This window comes from Ananas comosus, linkage group 8, assembly GCF_001540865.1.
Source record: "Ananas comosus cultivar F153 linkage group 8, ASM154086v1, whole genome shotgun sequence".
In the NCBI taxonomy this organism is placed as follows: domain Eukaryota; kingdom Viridiplantae; phylum Streptophyta; class Magnoliopsida; order Poales; family Bromeliaceae; genus Ananas; species Ananas comosus.
The window spans coordinates 11516957-11533286 of record NC_033628.1 but is presented as its reverse complement, the minus strand read 5'-3'; the positions used below and the strand labels follow the sequence as shown (position 1 = coordinate 11533286).

General features: G+C 37.1%; 3 protein-coding genes across 6 annotated transcripts; 1 reads left to right on the top strand and 2 right to left on the bottom strand.

The window, feature by feature from the left end:
- Window positions 688-4593, bottom strand: LOC109714175. Of its 2 annotated transcripts, none has more exons than XM_020238648.1 (6): window positions 4227-4593; window positions 3986-4083; window positions 2256-2327; window positions 1627-1751; window positions 1436-1508; window positions 688-1111 (listed from the first exon to the last, which is right to left on the bottom strand). In XM_020238648.1, exons 1-6 carry the CDS (start codon window positions 4495-4497, stop codon window positions 1073-1075), a joined length of 678 nt encoding a protein of 225 aa, XP_020094237.1. In that variant the 5' UTR covers window positions 4498-4593; the 3' UTR covers window positions 688-1072. The 2 variants fall into 2 exon arrangements, with proteins under 2 accessions (XP_020094237.1, XP_020094236.1); XM_020238647.1 differs by having other exon boundaries at window positions 688-1088; window positions 4227-4591.
- On the bottom strand, window positions 5126-9903 carry LOC109714713 (mitochondrial outer membrane protein porin 6). 2 transcript variants are annotated; one of them, XM_020239408.1, is made up of 7 exons: window positions 9799-9903; window positions 9130-9200; window positions 8469-8536; window positions 7963-8073; window positions 7599-7685; window positions 6458-6666; window positions 5126-5818 (listed from the first exon to the last, which is right to left on the bottom strand). In XM_020239408.1, the coding sequence occupies exons 2-7, from the start codon at window positions 9176-9178 to the stop codon at window positions 5512-5514; spliced, it is 831 nt and encodes a 276-aa protein (XP_020094997.1). In that variant the 5' UTR covers window positions 9179-9200; window positions 9799-9903; the 3' UTR covers window positions 5126-5511. The 2 variants fall into 2 exon arrangements, with proteins under 2 accessions (XP_020094997.1, XP_020094998.1); XM_020239409.1 differs by lacking the exon at window positions 9799-9903 and adding an exon at window positions 9706-9761.
- On the top strand, window positions 11144-15116 carry LOC109714322 (protein CHAPERONE-LIKE PROTEIN OF POR1, chloroplastic). 2 transcript variants are annotated; one of them, XM_020238900.1, is made up of 3 exons: window positions 11144-11514; window positions 13116-13476; window positions 14360-14568. In XM_020238900.1, exons 1-3 carry the CDS (start codon window positions 11230-11232, stop codon window positions 14374-14376), a joined length of 663 nt encoding a protein of 220 aa, XP_020094489.1. In that variant the 5' UTR covers window positions 11144-11229; the 3' UTR covers window positions 14377-14568. The 2 variants fall into 2 exon arrangements, with proteins under 2 accessions (XP_020094489.1, XP_020094488.1); XM_020238899.1 differs by lacking the exon at window positions 14360-14568 and adding an exon at window positions 14772-15116 and having other exon boundaries at window positions 11158-11514.

Here is a 16330-nt window from a genome sequence, read left to right as displayed (position 1 = left end):
AGGGATGTCAAACGAGTCAGATTTGAGGCTAATTTTTAAAAATTTAAATCCGAATCTATATTGGAATCCGACTCCAAATCCGGATCCAAACCAAACGGATTTAAAAAAATCATATCCAAACTTGAATCCCACTGAAAATCTAAAACTCGAACCTGGAAATTCAAATCCAAAATAATTATTTCTATTTTTAATATTTCAAAATATGTTATATTAAATCTAAATTTTTACAATAGAAGTAAAAATATAATATCAAATATATATATATATATATATATATATATATATATATATATATATATATATATGTAAAATGAATTTAAGTTGAAGTCGGATTTAGGTTCGGATCAGATACAATCAAAATTCATATCTGAATCCACATCATTTTTATTTTTGATATCCATATCGAAAACCATATCATATCATTTTTATTTTTGATATTCATATCGGAAACCATATTTGTTTAGTATTGAATAAATCTGTTCCGTTCGAATTCGGACTCAAATAAAATTTCAGATATCCGTACTCATTGACATCCCTAGAAGAGGGTCAGTGAGCTGACCAAATGTTTATAAGAGAAGTATTTTAAGTCCATCTAGGGACTACATTCAATTGCATAAATTTTGAAATTAGAAAAACTAAAGGAAAATGTAAGCAACGCAGAAGTCTTGAACCAGCGCTTTCCAAGTATAAACTGCAGGAGCCATCAGAAGGTAGTTTGCATTTTGCACCAGCATTCAATGTCATCAACAGTAACAGCTACTAAGATCATACAGGAAGTGAATAACAGAGCATCAGCTACATATACAGCAATTGGCCCCAAAAGTAGTCAACAGAACATTAGAAGAGTGTGTTCGATAAATGCATAAATAATGACATGGCAAAATTGTTGAAGATTCACCTCCATTGAGAGAAATGAATCCTTGCTTTCTGATTATTGTGAAAGTGTGTCATATGACTTATACAAGAAGCCATCAGTATACAAGCTAAAAACTGAGACCAAGTTGAAGTCCAAGAGCTGCATGGACTAGAAACAGGGTCATTATGCTGCTACCCAGGAGTCCGTGCGCCATCCTCAGACCCGGATTTCCCTGAAAACACAAGGCGGAAGTTTCTGTGTGCTTGATTTCCCTTGAGAACCAGATTATTGATAATTTCCAATTATAGGTAGTAAATATTCTCTTCATTATCATAGCATCATGAAAATATGAATTCGAACAGAAAATGGGACCACGTTTTTTCAATTTAGATAAAGTGCACTTGATTCTGTTTAACTAAAAATTCTCGATCAAAAAGTGTGAGAGGAACTTGTAATGGTTTTTTATTGCTGACAACTATTAGAAATGATTGGATTGAGACAAATTTTTTTTTCTTTTCTTTTCTTTTTCTTTTTTTGGTGGGAATAGCATTGGCTGCATTAAGTTTCTGGGGTCTTTACCTCGAATAATGCTGGCAAAATTGATTGAACAGTCAAGAGAGCAAGACCAATAAAGCCCGTCACCGCATGAGGGCTGCAAACAGATATCGCAAGTTTAGTAGATAAAAGGGTGACATGATCAATAGATCCAAGTCATCGTATAGCACCTTAAAATGTGATAGAAATTTTAATGCAACTACTGTCACTCCTACCTCTCAAAAATTGGTTTGTCAGATGTAAGCAAAGCAGTGATTCCACCAGTAGCGCCCAGAGCAAAGAAGAAGAACATGCCACCGAGAAGCTTTGGATGAAGATCTTTGGCCTTGGCCTTCTCTTCCTTCAACATTGATTTACTAAATCATTATGCATTACAAATAGACATTGCTGAGAATGACTGTTCTGATGGAAGAGAAGAACACAAGCAGAAAAATAAGACACCACGTAAAGAGCAGTGATATATTTTATGGACAATGTAGTGAGGGGTATTCTGTTTCTTTTAAAGCCGCTGCTCTCTACCTCACTGTAGTATCTTCCTCCACTTGACAAAGCAATATTCAGATATGAATATGCATAGGACGCCCTCATATATACATACATAATTACAGAGATGACTGCTCGAGCATAGATATGCCTATGTCCACTTATACATATTTGTTCATGCATTTCATTATAAACAGTTTGTGATTATTTGTTCATCTGTTCAGGTCACATTTCGGTGGAATGGTGACTGATTATTTGTAGCATTAAGAGTCTTCTTCATGTCCAGAATAAAATAGGTGAATATCTTGGAAAGTTTTTATTTATTAAAAAACTACCATGAGAAAGGTGTAAAAATACTCACTACATCATCTGAGAATCTTATTCGAAACCCTAGATAAGTTCCGTAGCCCCCCATTGCAAACAGTACGACAGCCTGCAAAAGCAGAGGAAAGATTATGTTGGTGACTATAGATAGTCGGTATAGACTTAACATCAGAATTGATACTTAAAGTGGGTAAAAACCTTGTACATTAGAGACATCTGTGTCATGTATAGAGCAGTACTTTTTCGGTTTTGGCAGTAAGATATTAGTCATCATGGACTTAACATCCTCTCTTGTTTATTTATAAGAACACTAGTTCTTTGAAGTACTATGCCACATTCAGACTTCGAATACATCAGAGAAGGAAATAGGCAAGTATTTATGAACTTAAATGGAACGGTTGCATATGTGCAACTACATGAAACATAAGACTGCAGAAAAACAACTATCACTCTATTAAACATTGATAAATTGTATTTGTGCATCAATAGCTCATAAGTTTCATCCATGAATTAAGGTTGTTATATGATAACAGTTAAAATCTCTAGTTAGGAATCATTCTTTCAGCAGAGTTTGAATGGAGGATGGAGGAATAGGACCCATATATGCGACCGAAACAGCAGAGTTTTTGTATTTTCAATACAAGCATTTCAGGAAAAAAAATAAAATAAAATTTCTAACCCTTTCAAATGTGGCAAACTTATGACTAAGTAATATTAAAACCCAACAAGCTTAACACTAGAATTAGCAGTCTGATAAGAAGGACCCTTAATCATCATGTAGCTCAAAATTCCAAAACCCAAATTACCAGTACATACATGATACATGCTACTCTTTATATACTGAAATAGTGAAATACTTTCCAGCAACCCTTAGCATTGACTTGCATATATATATATATATATATATATATATAGAGTGGAGCTAGAATACTTTTAGAAGTACCAAGTGGGTAGTGCTTTAGAGTTTTTAGCCCTTGGATGGTGAGATGTGAGGTTGAGATGATGGTGGTAGGTGGTGGTAGATGGTAGTAGGTGGAATAGTGTTTGATCCAAGGGATATTAGTAATTATGGAGTGGATCCAAGGGTTAAAAACTTAGAAGCACCAAGTGGGTGGTGCTTCTAAAAGTATCCTAGCTCAACTATATATATATATATATATATATATATATATATATATATATATACAACACCATCCTCCATATTTTATGGTATGTGGGTCCCCACTAGAAATACACTTCTAAGGGGTTGTTTAATTGGATGTAATTAGAAACGCAAAATAGTTAGAAACACAATAGTAACAACAACATACATCCTGTTTAGTTAGATATAGCAGAAAATACTGCAACTATAAATAATTTGTTCGGTTGCATGTAGTTGATAAGTGTATTTAAAAATTTTATCACTTTATATATAAGATGGACCGGTGAGATTATCTCCAATGTAGAAAAGAAAAATATTTCATACTTTTAAAATCATTAGCCGGTGGTCATTCTAATTGCTGCAGTTGGGCATCCTCATGTAGTTCCAACTGCAGCAGTTTGATTCAAGTACATAAAATCAAACATAAAATTTGAATCCGTATTTAGTTACAACTGCAAACAACCTTAAAGCTCTTAACAATTAATAATAATAATAATACCGAGCTCCTGAAACGAAGTAAGAAGACTGTTCCTCAATCAGAGGCTTTCGCTACAACATTGGTGACATCAAAACGTGAACAGCTAGCGAATTAATGGCACGAAAAATGGGCCGAGTTGGGCTTTTACCATATTTGCGGGGTGACCCCAGTGCACAAGCCAATCTGGAAGGTTCCACGTCTTCACGAGCTCCGCGAAAGGTCCAAATATCGACTTCACAGCCTCACCTACAGAAACAGAACACGCGCACGCACGCGCGCACGCACACAAAGAATTCCAAATTCGTTACGCGTTTCCTTCTTCAGATTCGGACAACAACAAAAACAACAACAACAAGAACAACAAACAAACAACAGGAAGAAGCGCTCGCCTCCGGGTAGGGCAGCCGCAAACAGGAGGGGATAGGGAGCAACCGAGTACAAGCACGTCTCCCTGCATATTGTTTCATCCTCTCTTCGCGATGCTCCGATGCGAGACTCTTGTTTTTTAGGGCTAGGAGCACGAGCACGAGGAAGATGAGCATGAGGAGTAGGGCTAGGAGCACGAGCACGAGGAAGATGAGCATGAGCATGAGGAGGAGGAGGAGGAGGAGGAGGAGGAGGATACAACATGGAGACCCGCAGGGCGGAGAGAATCGCCATCGCTTCTATTGCTTTTGTGAAGTGGAGAGCGATGCTTCTATTGCTTTTGTGAAGTGGAGAGCGACCAGGAAGAGGAGAGCGTGGAAAGAGCGAAGCCAATTAAGTAGCCAAGTGAGGATAGATGATCGTGGAGGAGAGGCGGCCGATCACGTGGTGCGCACACGCTCGGCACCCTACCTAACCCATGTCGGTGAAACATCGATGATGCCTCCTTTTCCCGCCAATCAGCTTTTTGATTCCATATTTTCTCTCGGCGAAAATGCTTTGTCCACCAACCAAATACAAATGTGTTTTGTTCACGGGTATACAGGAGGTACATTCTCTTCCATGGCACTTGGATAATAAAATGCTTGTATTTTTTTTTTCATTTCAGATATTTATTTGCCAACAAAACCCAAAAATTTAGAAAAATAATTTTGCTTTTAGTTTTTTAAAAGTTGTTATACACTACACAGCTGAATGCAATTACAAGCTAACCAATCATGACCAAATAAAGAGAGAGAGAGAGAGAGAGAGAGAGAGAGAGAGAGAAGTAGAAGCTGAGATGCTGTCCTACTGATTTGGCGAAAGAGAAAAAGGAACGAAGAGGATTCACAACACTGATTCAGTGCTTCTAGTACTTAACATAAACCAGAGAAAAATCACCTGATGCACATAAAAAAGGTCTTAAAAAGGTTTCTTCGGTGAGTGTTACTCACCAGTATTTGCTGAACGTCTTGAACAAATGCAAAATAAACAAGAAACACAGAGTCGCCACATCCAATAAAACTACATACCCCATGGACAAACCAACTGTCCGTACTCACCTATAACAAATTTTCACCCACTCATGTTTCTCTGGAGTAATCCCCATCAAAATTGAGTTTTAAGTCTCAATTTCGGCGTGCTTGTTCGGACATAACTCTTTAAATAAATGAACTCGAGGTTTCTTGGCTATAATTTCAACCAAGATTACAGGTAAATAAAAATAAAGGCATGAAATATACTGGTACAAAGATGATGATTTCGAACGATTCAAGGTTTGAGAGCTACTGCAAGCCCCAGCCTCGAAGGCGCTCTTACGGCTTTGGGGTCGTATTCGGCAGAGAGAGTGACAAACGATTTCGGCCTCCACTCGTGCTGACAAAGAAGTGCGACTTTGCCACTATTGCTGAATCTCGTCTTTAATGTGGTTAGATGATCAAGGGAGTGACAGCTGCCGATAGAGAAGCTGTTCTCACTCGTTTTAAACCGGTGGCTTATTTCAGCAGCAACAGCAGCTCCATTGGCTGGATTGAACAAGTGGAAATAAGAAGCCCTTAATGTTTCTCCCTTGTCAGCTCTGGATTAAAGTAATACGGAACAGATATAAGTAAGAGGTTCCAGCAGAACACGAAAATTTTAGAAGTGCTAATCTAATATATGGATGAATAATATATCATATATCCAGTTTTTCTTCAGTACAAAAAGGAATCGGATAAGTCAGTAAGTGATTGATCGACAGCATTTGCTATTCAGCATTCATTCTAAAAAATTAGCAAGTAGCCGCTAAATTAGAGTTGCCACCCATGGAAAAAGAGGACTACCCAAGAATACTCCATCAATATGAAAATGAATGGCAAACCAATGAAAAAGACCAGATGATACAAAATGGATTGAGTAAAAGTTTGATCCCTTTATTTCTCACAGATAAGGCTACCAAATGTTAAAAAGTAAAAAAATCAAGTCAGATATGATGCTCAGTAAAATTTAAATTTAACAGCAGATATTGCAGAATCAGGTCTCTTAATTAAAAATTCTACACCAAAACAGATGCTATGGGCATGGAGAAAGGAAATATGATGCTAAAACAGAACTAAAAATGGATTCAAAAGCACCAGTTATTTAATACAATCGGAAGTGTATAGAAAAGACGATGGACCATCGTAAAGATCATGGAAGAATAACGAAATTACTAAGAAGGACATGAAAACAGACTTACAATATTAGAGAAGCAGAGAAATCTGGCTTGTTGTAGCCAATCCCAGAGTTGTATTTGGTAAAAGATGCCGAAGCACTATCAAATCCAACCTCTGCCCCCAAACTAAGTTCTCTGGTGCCAATTGTTGCTGCCAACTCCAGCAAAGGTGTAGAGCTCAAACCAATGCTAGAATTTATTGCAGCGCGTTCGTGAAGGTATTGCACATCGACCTACAAATAAGAATGATGGAAAATTGTCAGAACGCACCTTCCTATTAAATCTTATGCGTGCTATTCAAAAATATGTAATAGCATCCAAGCTTTTATTTTTCCATTCCAGTTAAGCTGTCATCATTTCCAAAGAAATTTTCAGGACCCCAGTACATGGAACAGGAAAAAAAAAAAATCTCATGACAATAATTACATGCTTCTGATTTCTGAATACACGCTTCAATTGTAATGGAACAGGAGAAAATTTTCCCCCATTGAACATTAGCTGACTGTAAGCCAACAAGGATAGGGAAGATAAAGAGCTGTGAACTTTTGGCTAAAACAGATTTCAAAATATAGGAGATGTCGAGAAAAATCTAGCAGTATTTTAACTAAAATCTCACCAAATTTAGAGCAATCAATATTTGATCCTATACGAAGTCAGATGATCGTTACTCGTTAGTCAAATTAAATAGTTTGATAGCCTAGTAATAACATAAGTAGTTGCTTACGAAAGTTGAGTTGAGTACAAATGAAGCTCCTGTAAGTTTTTCAATATTTTTGAGGTAATATAATTACATAGTAATAGGATATAAAGGTATATACAGTTCTGAAAAAAGATGCAAAATGTATAAGCCAAAATACATCCGAGAGATAAATGTACATCCTAAGGATCATGCGGAACAAGAACAGCAAGTATAAGATTCTAGGCATTAAAGCGTTGAGAAGCGGAACAAAGAAAAATTCTGCAATTATAGGATACTTAACCAAGACTTTTAAAAGCAGCCAAGCCAGAACTTACTTTAGGCATACATTAAGGGAAGAATGTGACCACAATTTAGATGGCAACGGATTTTAAATTGCAAGAGATAGATAAATGTTTTAAACATTGCATACTATTAAATACCTATTAGAAAACCGTGTCCTTTCTTGCACATCTATAAACTACTGACCTTGCCAGATGTTTGATCAGGAGTTTTGAAGCTGAATGAAGTCTTCAAACCACTGACTATCTCGTTGACAGTTACTGTAGTTGCAACCTGTCAAGGAAAATGCTAATATTCAGATGCTAAAAATCATTAAACAGAGTACACACTTCGTAACCAAGTAAATGGGCTCATTCATATGACCACTAACATCTCATCGAATAAGCAAGCACGAATACGTAGAAGGGACACTTGATGGCTCATATAAATATAGCAATTTGTCTAACATAAAATAACGGATGCATTTTGTGAAAAGGTCTATCGCATTTCACAAAAGGAGAACATAGTATACATTTGAAAACATGGAGATTTCCTATTTTCTTTGACTCACATTTGAATTGGAATCGATTTTGACATCAACAACTGTCCTACCACTTTTGTATTGTGTGCTTATGTCACCAATGAACAGTTGATCAATCTTCAGTCCACTTGCTGCGAGTCCCTGTGAGACAGTAAACAATGTGTTGTCAGGTGCTTTGCTCCTATGGATGGAAATGGAATATGACCAAAACGATGCTATTCGTCAAGTAGAAAAAACAATGTAAAAGCATGGTTTATATGAACAAGCTCTTAGTCTATCTTAATGTTTCCTATATGCTGACTGGTACTAATGACTCCTCCATTATAGACAGCAAAGTATGAAATGAAAAATATGAATATGCATAAATTGACAATAAACATATACTGCAACAACGTATATGTAATAAAAGAATCCTTAGAAACTCTACAAATATAACTGAACAAAAAAGATATTTCTATAAGGTCTAGGGTCCTAACAACAAATATGTTAACAGAGATATTGAAATTCATTCAAGAAGAAAAAATCTTTACTCTCACCAGTCCAGAATCACTTGATGTTGTCAAAGAGAACTTATGATCAAAATAGTAGTCTTTGTACAAAAGATCTGCAAGAAGAAACAAAGCAGCAATCTTAATAACCAGGAAATTTTTTGAGCACTGAAGAGCTGAACAAACCATTCATACGGAAGATAGATATGAAAATAAATAAAAAGGCAAACAGCGAGGAGAATATTACAGATGCCCAAGCACTAAAAAGCATTTATCCAGCGGCGTATGGATTTAATGACAGCAAATCATCATGTTTCAAAAAGAATTACTAGCATTTACAATATAACATTATAAACAGGCTCAGACAGTGAGACAACAATACCGAAAAGAAAAGAGCCAAAACCATGTTATTTTGCCCCCCGTAAATAGAACTGTACTTTGTCTTTGATACAAAAGGACTACAAAGTATATTTGTACCAAGTATAAGATACCTCTAGTGAAATACATCAACGACAGGATTCATTATCATAAAGAAGGGTCAAAAAAAAGGTTCGGCAACGTATTAAATAGCAAAAAGCAATGCAAGACAAGATTAACAGCAAATAACCAAGCTTGTTAGTACACAAACCATGCTACATAGCCACATGACTGCAAATATTAGCCTACCTCTTGAACACTAATTATGAACTTCTAAGCTTTTAATACTTGCCTTTGGCTTTTTTACCAATATCTGAGAATGGAACTGGAGCGCTGCTCATCTTTACCGAAAGCAACACTTAGCTGCCCAAAGAAACAAAAGGGTTCTTAAATGAATATCAAATATCTCAAAAACAGGACTTCTGCAGAAGTCCACCAACTTAGAGGGACCTTAAATCAAACTTCAATAACGAATGAATCAAGCAACAAGAGCAAGTAAAGCCTGTGATTTCATTCTAAGCTCATGCACAGTGATTAAACTAGGGTTCCCAAAAATCAAAAACTGCGTCCTTCGTTAGTCCACAATAAATGAAACCGTATGTTTAATCTATTCACAGTAAACACATCGTATACAAAATATATTTCAGATGAAGGATTACATTTTCGCAATGGGTTTTTAGTTTCCAAATATTGTGAAATATGATCTGAAACAAGGTTTCAGCTTAAAAATCACGGAAAGAACTAAGGTTTTCAGCCTAAAAAAATCATGGAAAAAACTAAGGATTCACATATCGATCAATGTCATATGGAGCTATAAAGGATCGTAAAAATATTTGATAGTGTAAGCTTCAAATCGAGTATAATATACCAAAGGGATTGAGTCTAACAGGAGCAAAAGTGCATCGACAAAAAGAAAAGATATGAGATGGGATTAGGGAATAACTAGGGCAAAAATTTGCACCTGGGACCGGCGACGGGAATCCGAGAGGAGAAAGCGGGTTCGTGGCGAATCCAAAGCCGCCAAAACCCTAAAAAAAACCTGAGGCTTATGGCTTGGAGTAGAAGACGAAGGGTTGTGGACTTAATGAGGCGCATGGAACTTTGGCAATGGCTTTTCCCTGGACCCGGTGCAACGCAACACATCCTGCACCGCAAATTCGCTGCCATTCTCACATCGGGGTTTAGAAGGACACGGCGCATAAAATAAATACATGCACCGGGTGTAAGGTAAAGTTCTGAGCTGGACCGAGGCGTCGCCCTTTTTGGTTAGAGTTTTTCTGTCCGAACCGTCCGCATACGGAAATGTAATCCCTACCGTCCATTACAATATCACCATTCCAAACGGTCCGAAACTATGCTCTATATTCTAATCTATGCGGGTACTCGTACAGTCGTAAAGAGGGAGGCACGTGCACGGGGCAATTGTTTTGAGTCCACATAAGGTGCGTGGTAGTTGGAGATTAGATTCGGACCCACCAAACCAGCCCGACCCGTAGAACCGGTCTGCGACTTATCGGATTGGACCCGATGCGAATCCATTAGCCAGGCTGGGATCGACGTTTGAGACATAAAATTTGGGCTGGGATCGTAATTTTTTATTTTCTTTTAGTTGATTCGGCCCGTTCAAAGTTTTATAATACATTTTTTAGCCCATTTAGTACAAGTTTGAACTTTGAAAATGTGCACAATATTTAGGTCACATTGATCTTGGATTGATCAAAATTAAATACGCCTCAAAAATGGGCCTGGCATGATCCAGATGAACAATAGATCATCAGAAAAATGGCCGTTGCTTTTTTTCGTTTATTAATTTAAAAATATTCATAATAATTAATGGTTAATAGGTAAACTGATTTCGAAATGTGTTACACAAAATAAATGAAATTGTAAGATCCATTTAAAACAAGATAATTTTCTTTAGAGCCATGCATAGAAGTTTTCAATGTAATGAACTGATTTGACATGATGTGAATATCTCGAATATTTTTCATAGGAGATAAATAATAGAATTATCTAATACGCATAAAATGTTTTGACGTAGAAATACATTCAACAAATATTCCAGATAAAAAAATAATTTTAAAAATCAAATATATTTTTTATTTTCAAAAAAATAAGGGACAGCATATTAATCTTGACGCGGACACGTCAAATTTACTAAATTTCCGGCTCATTATATAAAAAAAAAAAATTCGGGTTTCGGCGAACACTAATTACGGATCAAGCCCAGTACGAACCCGCTATTTCAGCATCAGATCCACATCTGTACCAGGAAATAGGACAACTCGATTTAAAAAAAAAAAAAATCATATTTTTTTGTTCTCCCTTTTTCTCGTTACTCTGCACAAAATAAAAATCAGTAGCACGCGTGTGGGACGGGGAAAAAGAACGAATGGCCACAGCTCTCTCTCTCAACAACGGCTACATCCTCCGCGGGAACCGCGTCGCCGCCGCTGCGAATCTCCTCGCCCCGTGGCGGCGGAGGCCGCGGTGGTCTCCGCCGCCCCTCCCCGCGGCGGGGTCGAAGGCCGACGACTCCTCGGCGCCCTTCGAGATGTCCGTGGAGAGCGCCCTGAAGCTTCTAGGGGTTTCCGAGGGCGCCTCCTTCGACGACATCCTCCGAGCCAAGAACGCCACCATCGCCTCCTGCAAGGACGATCCCGAAGCAGTAGCCCAGGTTTTGTGTATTGATTTGATCTATATTTCGCTTTTTATTGGTGTTTTTTTTGGGGGAAAAAATAGGTTTTTGGACGAGAAAAGGACGATTTGGGGTAGCGGATTTGTGTATCTGATTTTTAATGGCAAATTAATTTACCTGTGATTGAGGGGTAATGCAATATCTCTCTTTTTATTAGATTTGTTTGATATTTTTTATTGAATGATGTATTATCCCGAATTTTGCGAATCTTAATTTAAAATGTACGAGATATTTCTATGATGAAAAATTTGCTGATTAAATAAATGCAATTTTCTCCCTGCTTTCTTTTTTAATGGTGGGCTTATCATTGGGACAACATCTGTTTCGGTTGCACGTTTTTTTCATATGAATAAATGTTCGATAATCATTATAAAAACTTAGCAACATAATGCAAGCTTTTCCTTTGAGGCATTTGTTTCAAAAAGTTTCTTCATTTGCTCTACTGTGCAATAGATGATCTAGCGTAAGATTATCCATGAGAGCTCATACACTTCGTTATGTCCAATCGATATAAAAAACCACCTCACATTTAACATCAACATGCTGTAAACCGAAATAAACTTTTATTCCTCAATCCCAAACTGTTAATCTCTTACAAATCATGATTTTTTTCTCTTTGAACCAATTTTATGGAGTGTATATTTCCATGTTCTAAATTGCTGCATTCGAGTGATGACATATGTGATGCATAGAGTTCAATATGGCTAACGCACCTACTACTCTTTTCTTTGTGACTTGGTAATCTTATCTCTCCGCACCAACAGAAAACTTTAAACTTGGTGCGGAAGGGATATTGAATTCCATACTAAACTATTTGGACACTTTAAAATGTCAGAAGATAAAGTAGCCACACTTCTTTGCAATGTCATTGGCATTACACAGAACACGAAAGCCTGGCACTCAATATTGTGTTAGTTTGTCAGTTTCTTTTGTGGCCAAGTGTTTAAAGGTGCGCTAACTGGGGGGCCTGGAAAAATGCAATGCACTAGCGACATATCATGGAACACTCATTGGCAACAAACTCATCTTTCCTTAGAAGCTGTTGAAATGTTCAGTGAGGTTACTTAGTTCTCTGCCTATTCTCAAATACACTGTTTGTACGAACAGGAAGGAAACATTATTTTGTCATTGTTAACAATATTATTAGTACTTTCCGTTCTCCCTATTGTTGGCATAAAATTAAAATTGGTTATCAGTATGTTGATATGAGATACGTACATATTTGGGTCGTGTACCTTTAACATGTATGCATCTTATTTTTGTATTGGGAATAGTTCATAATGAGATTCGTGAGGTTTCTGCTCAAAGTGTATTGTGTTTATCACTCTTTAATCTTTCACAAATTTTAATATTAATATGATGCAATACAGTAGTAGATAATATGACCTTTGGGAGTGGTTCTTTCAAGCTTTTCTAATCTCAAGAAGAGGTCATTCATTATCACACAATTGACAAGCTTTGCAAGAAAAAGTTGTCTAGAAAAGATCCTCCAAGGAAGTCAAGAGTGTCATTTCGCTTGATCATAAATTAGTTATGCTCACCTATTGGTCTCTTGAATACTCTTACCTTTTCTGTCTCAGGTCGAGGCTGCATATGATATGCTGCTTATGCAGAGTCTATCACAACGCAGGTCTGGCAAAGTTGCAAATAGTAGCATCCGTTATGCTGATGTTAAACCCGTAAGAAGTGCGGGTACTGGTCCAATGCCACAGTGGGTACAGTCAACTATGAAGAATATTCCAGTCTCAATTGAACCTCCATCTCCAAGCAATTTGGCAGTTCAGGCTGGTGTCTATGGGGCAATGATGGTATTCACTTTTGCTAGTGGAACCTCCGCAAATATCCCAGCGACGTATAGTGGAGCTGACGTTCCTGGAGTAGTATTGGCTACTGGATTTGGTGCTTCCTTATACTTTTTGACAAAGAAGAACATTTCTCTAGGTAGCTGATCTTGCACTTTGACTTCATTTTATGTTTTTTATACTTCCGCATGTCAAATAGATTTTTCTAATCTGTTTGGTTAGATTTTTCTAATCTGTTTGGTTCATTTCTGACTGCTATCTATTGGTTGTTTTTAAAGTAGGTTGGCTGTATGCTGATCAATATCAATTTTGCAATTGGATGATATTTGTTTCTGCTGCTAGAAACTAGATTGTTTTTGAAAATTTTCTGTCTTTCTAAGGTAAGTTGAGTAGTAAGTAGAAACCATCATCGTCGTTCGTATTATTTAATTTGCTTCAACGGACAAATTATTAATTCGGAGTATTATTATTAAGACAATAGAAAACGGATTGAGATTGAATAAGCTAAATTTTTTTCTTTGAGTGATTCAGTAAATTTTGCTGGTTCTTTACCTCTTGCTATATCCACCATTTCTAGTCTGACGCCAGGTTGCCTGGTGTTTTGCCAGCAAGTCTACTCCTAACCTGTTTGATTTGATTCTATGTATTCCTGGTTTTATCTTGTGTGTGTCCACACTTTTTTATATTTTGAAAATCCTAACATGTTAGTATAGGACAATACCCAAGTTTTTGTAGTTCTTTAAAAATGAATGAGTTACTTCATCAAATTGGACATTCTGCTTTACTGCACATAGTCATAACAGTTGGATGTCGCATATTTTATTGTTTAATTCCTAGTAAGGGTAGTTTAGCCATCTGTGTTTTTCCCTTACTTAGACCCACTAAAGTATTTCTGGAGTGCTGCATTTTTGGTTGGGTGACATTTGTTCTGACATTGAATAGGAAAACCTGAGTTTGGCTTTCAACTACTGAGAAAACAGTTGTGTTATGTATTATGTTTCTTTTATAATATGATGAATTAGCTTGCGACGTCCGTTAGAAGAAATCACCAGCAACTTTTGGTCCTGCGGAGCGAAGGATTTCTTGATGAGAGTGCAACTATAATGTGCTTGAAGCTTCATCTTTGATGATGTTCACTATTACTTGAGCTTCAGACTTTTGTTTGTATTACTGACATATTTTGTAACTACCTGCACTAGCCAGTTTGGTTTTTGGAGAACATTATGCGTAAGAATACATTAAACACTTGCAGCTTGTTGTACTCTTTAAGTACTTGAAAAGAAAATTTAATGTGAGATCCAAGAAGGGTACTGGATATTCTACTTACCTAATGAAAATTTACAATAATGATAGAACATGTTACTAGTATGATGTTCCTTTCTCGCATCTTTCAAATAAGCAATAATGTTTTAGTCTATGGTATGTCTTCTGCAGGGAAGGCAGCAGTGATCACTGTTGGCGGACTTGTGGTGGGTGCGGTGGTCGGATCTGCAGTGGAGAACTGGTTACAGGTGGATATCGTCCCCTTTTTTGGTATCCATTCACCAGCGGTGATCGTAAGCGAATTCATTCTGTTCTCACAGTTGTTAGTATCACTGTATTTGAGGTAGGTGTGATTTATGAGTGTGTTGTACCTAACTTTCGTGTAATTAGTCCTGCCGAACTGTTCTTGATTTTTGAGCACTATGCACAGATCCTTCAACTGTAACAACATGGGCACCCTAGTTGTGTATAGAAAATCAGTAATCAGCAATCAACATTATTCTCTTTTTAGTGTTCTATGGGTTGGTTATTTTGGTAGGCGTCGAGTGGTTTGCTTAATCTAGATGATGCGTTTTCTAAACTACCACACCAAAAGGCTGCTGGACAGGCTTCGATAAAAAGAAGTCCCCAGTTCTTCTAACGATTCTACTCAAACAGCACTTCAGCAAAAGCTCCAGATTGCAACTAAAAAAACTTATTCAGCGGATTGTGGCAGAGATGATATGATGCAGCAAGAAGTCTCCAGGCTGCCATGCCCGTCATAGATCTTGATGGAGGTCCGTGAGGCCCGGACTCAAGAGTAAGGTCAACGACCTGGATTCAATCCGGCTCCGGTCCTCAAGCAAAGTTGTCCGCCTGCACAACAGCCATGGAGGACTCCCCATTCATGTGCCGGCCAGGATCTTTGTACCTCAGAAGGCCACCGAGCAGGACCTCAAGGGGTTCATTAAAGCTTAAAGCAGCTAACATCCCTCATCTTAGGCAAACTTTACTAGTTTCAGATTTCATTAGAGTGGAAATTTAATTTACAGTTTCTATCAAGAATCAAAATTCTAAACCTCTTTGTTCCCCCCTTGTAATCAGTAAACAAGTAGAAGCAAATGGACACAAAACGAAAATTTGATCCTTTCTTCTTCCAATTTTTCTTTTCTTTGGCAAAGAAACTGATGTTGTATACTTTGTTTACTACTGAAATCCATATACTTTTCATTACCTCTAATATCATTGTACAGAGCTAAAGGAGGAAAAGGCGAAGACTTGTACACCCCTAGTTTTTCTTCTCATAAGCATGGAATTACAATCCATCATCAAATCCCCGCCTTATCTTCCCCGGAAGAAGAAGACAAGAAACACAATCGCTAAGGGATCCTCTACAACATTTGTTATATCTATGGAGGAAACAGCAATAAGATGGATGTCTAGAAACTAAATAGTACAGTCGGTTAATAACATTTCAAAACAAATAAGTCTTAAAATCCACATAACATCATACAACACCATGGTTGCCTCCGTAGTTAACAACCAACATTAGTGGTAAAATAACACACAATAACATCAGGTATAGATTAAAGCCAATCATCAAATAGAACGAAAATGCTAAGGTTCTTTTCGGATATGACAACAAGTTATTCAGTTATGAATTATGTGCTATGATGATTTTCTTTCGTTAATGCAAGAGAGGAGCTTGGTTTTAGCTCTATGGTAATTTGATAGGATAGTGTATTTTCCAT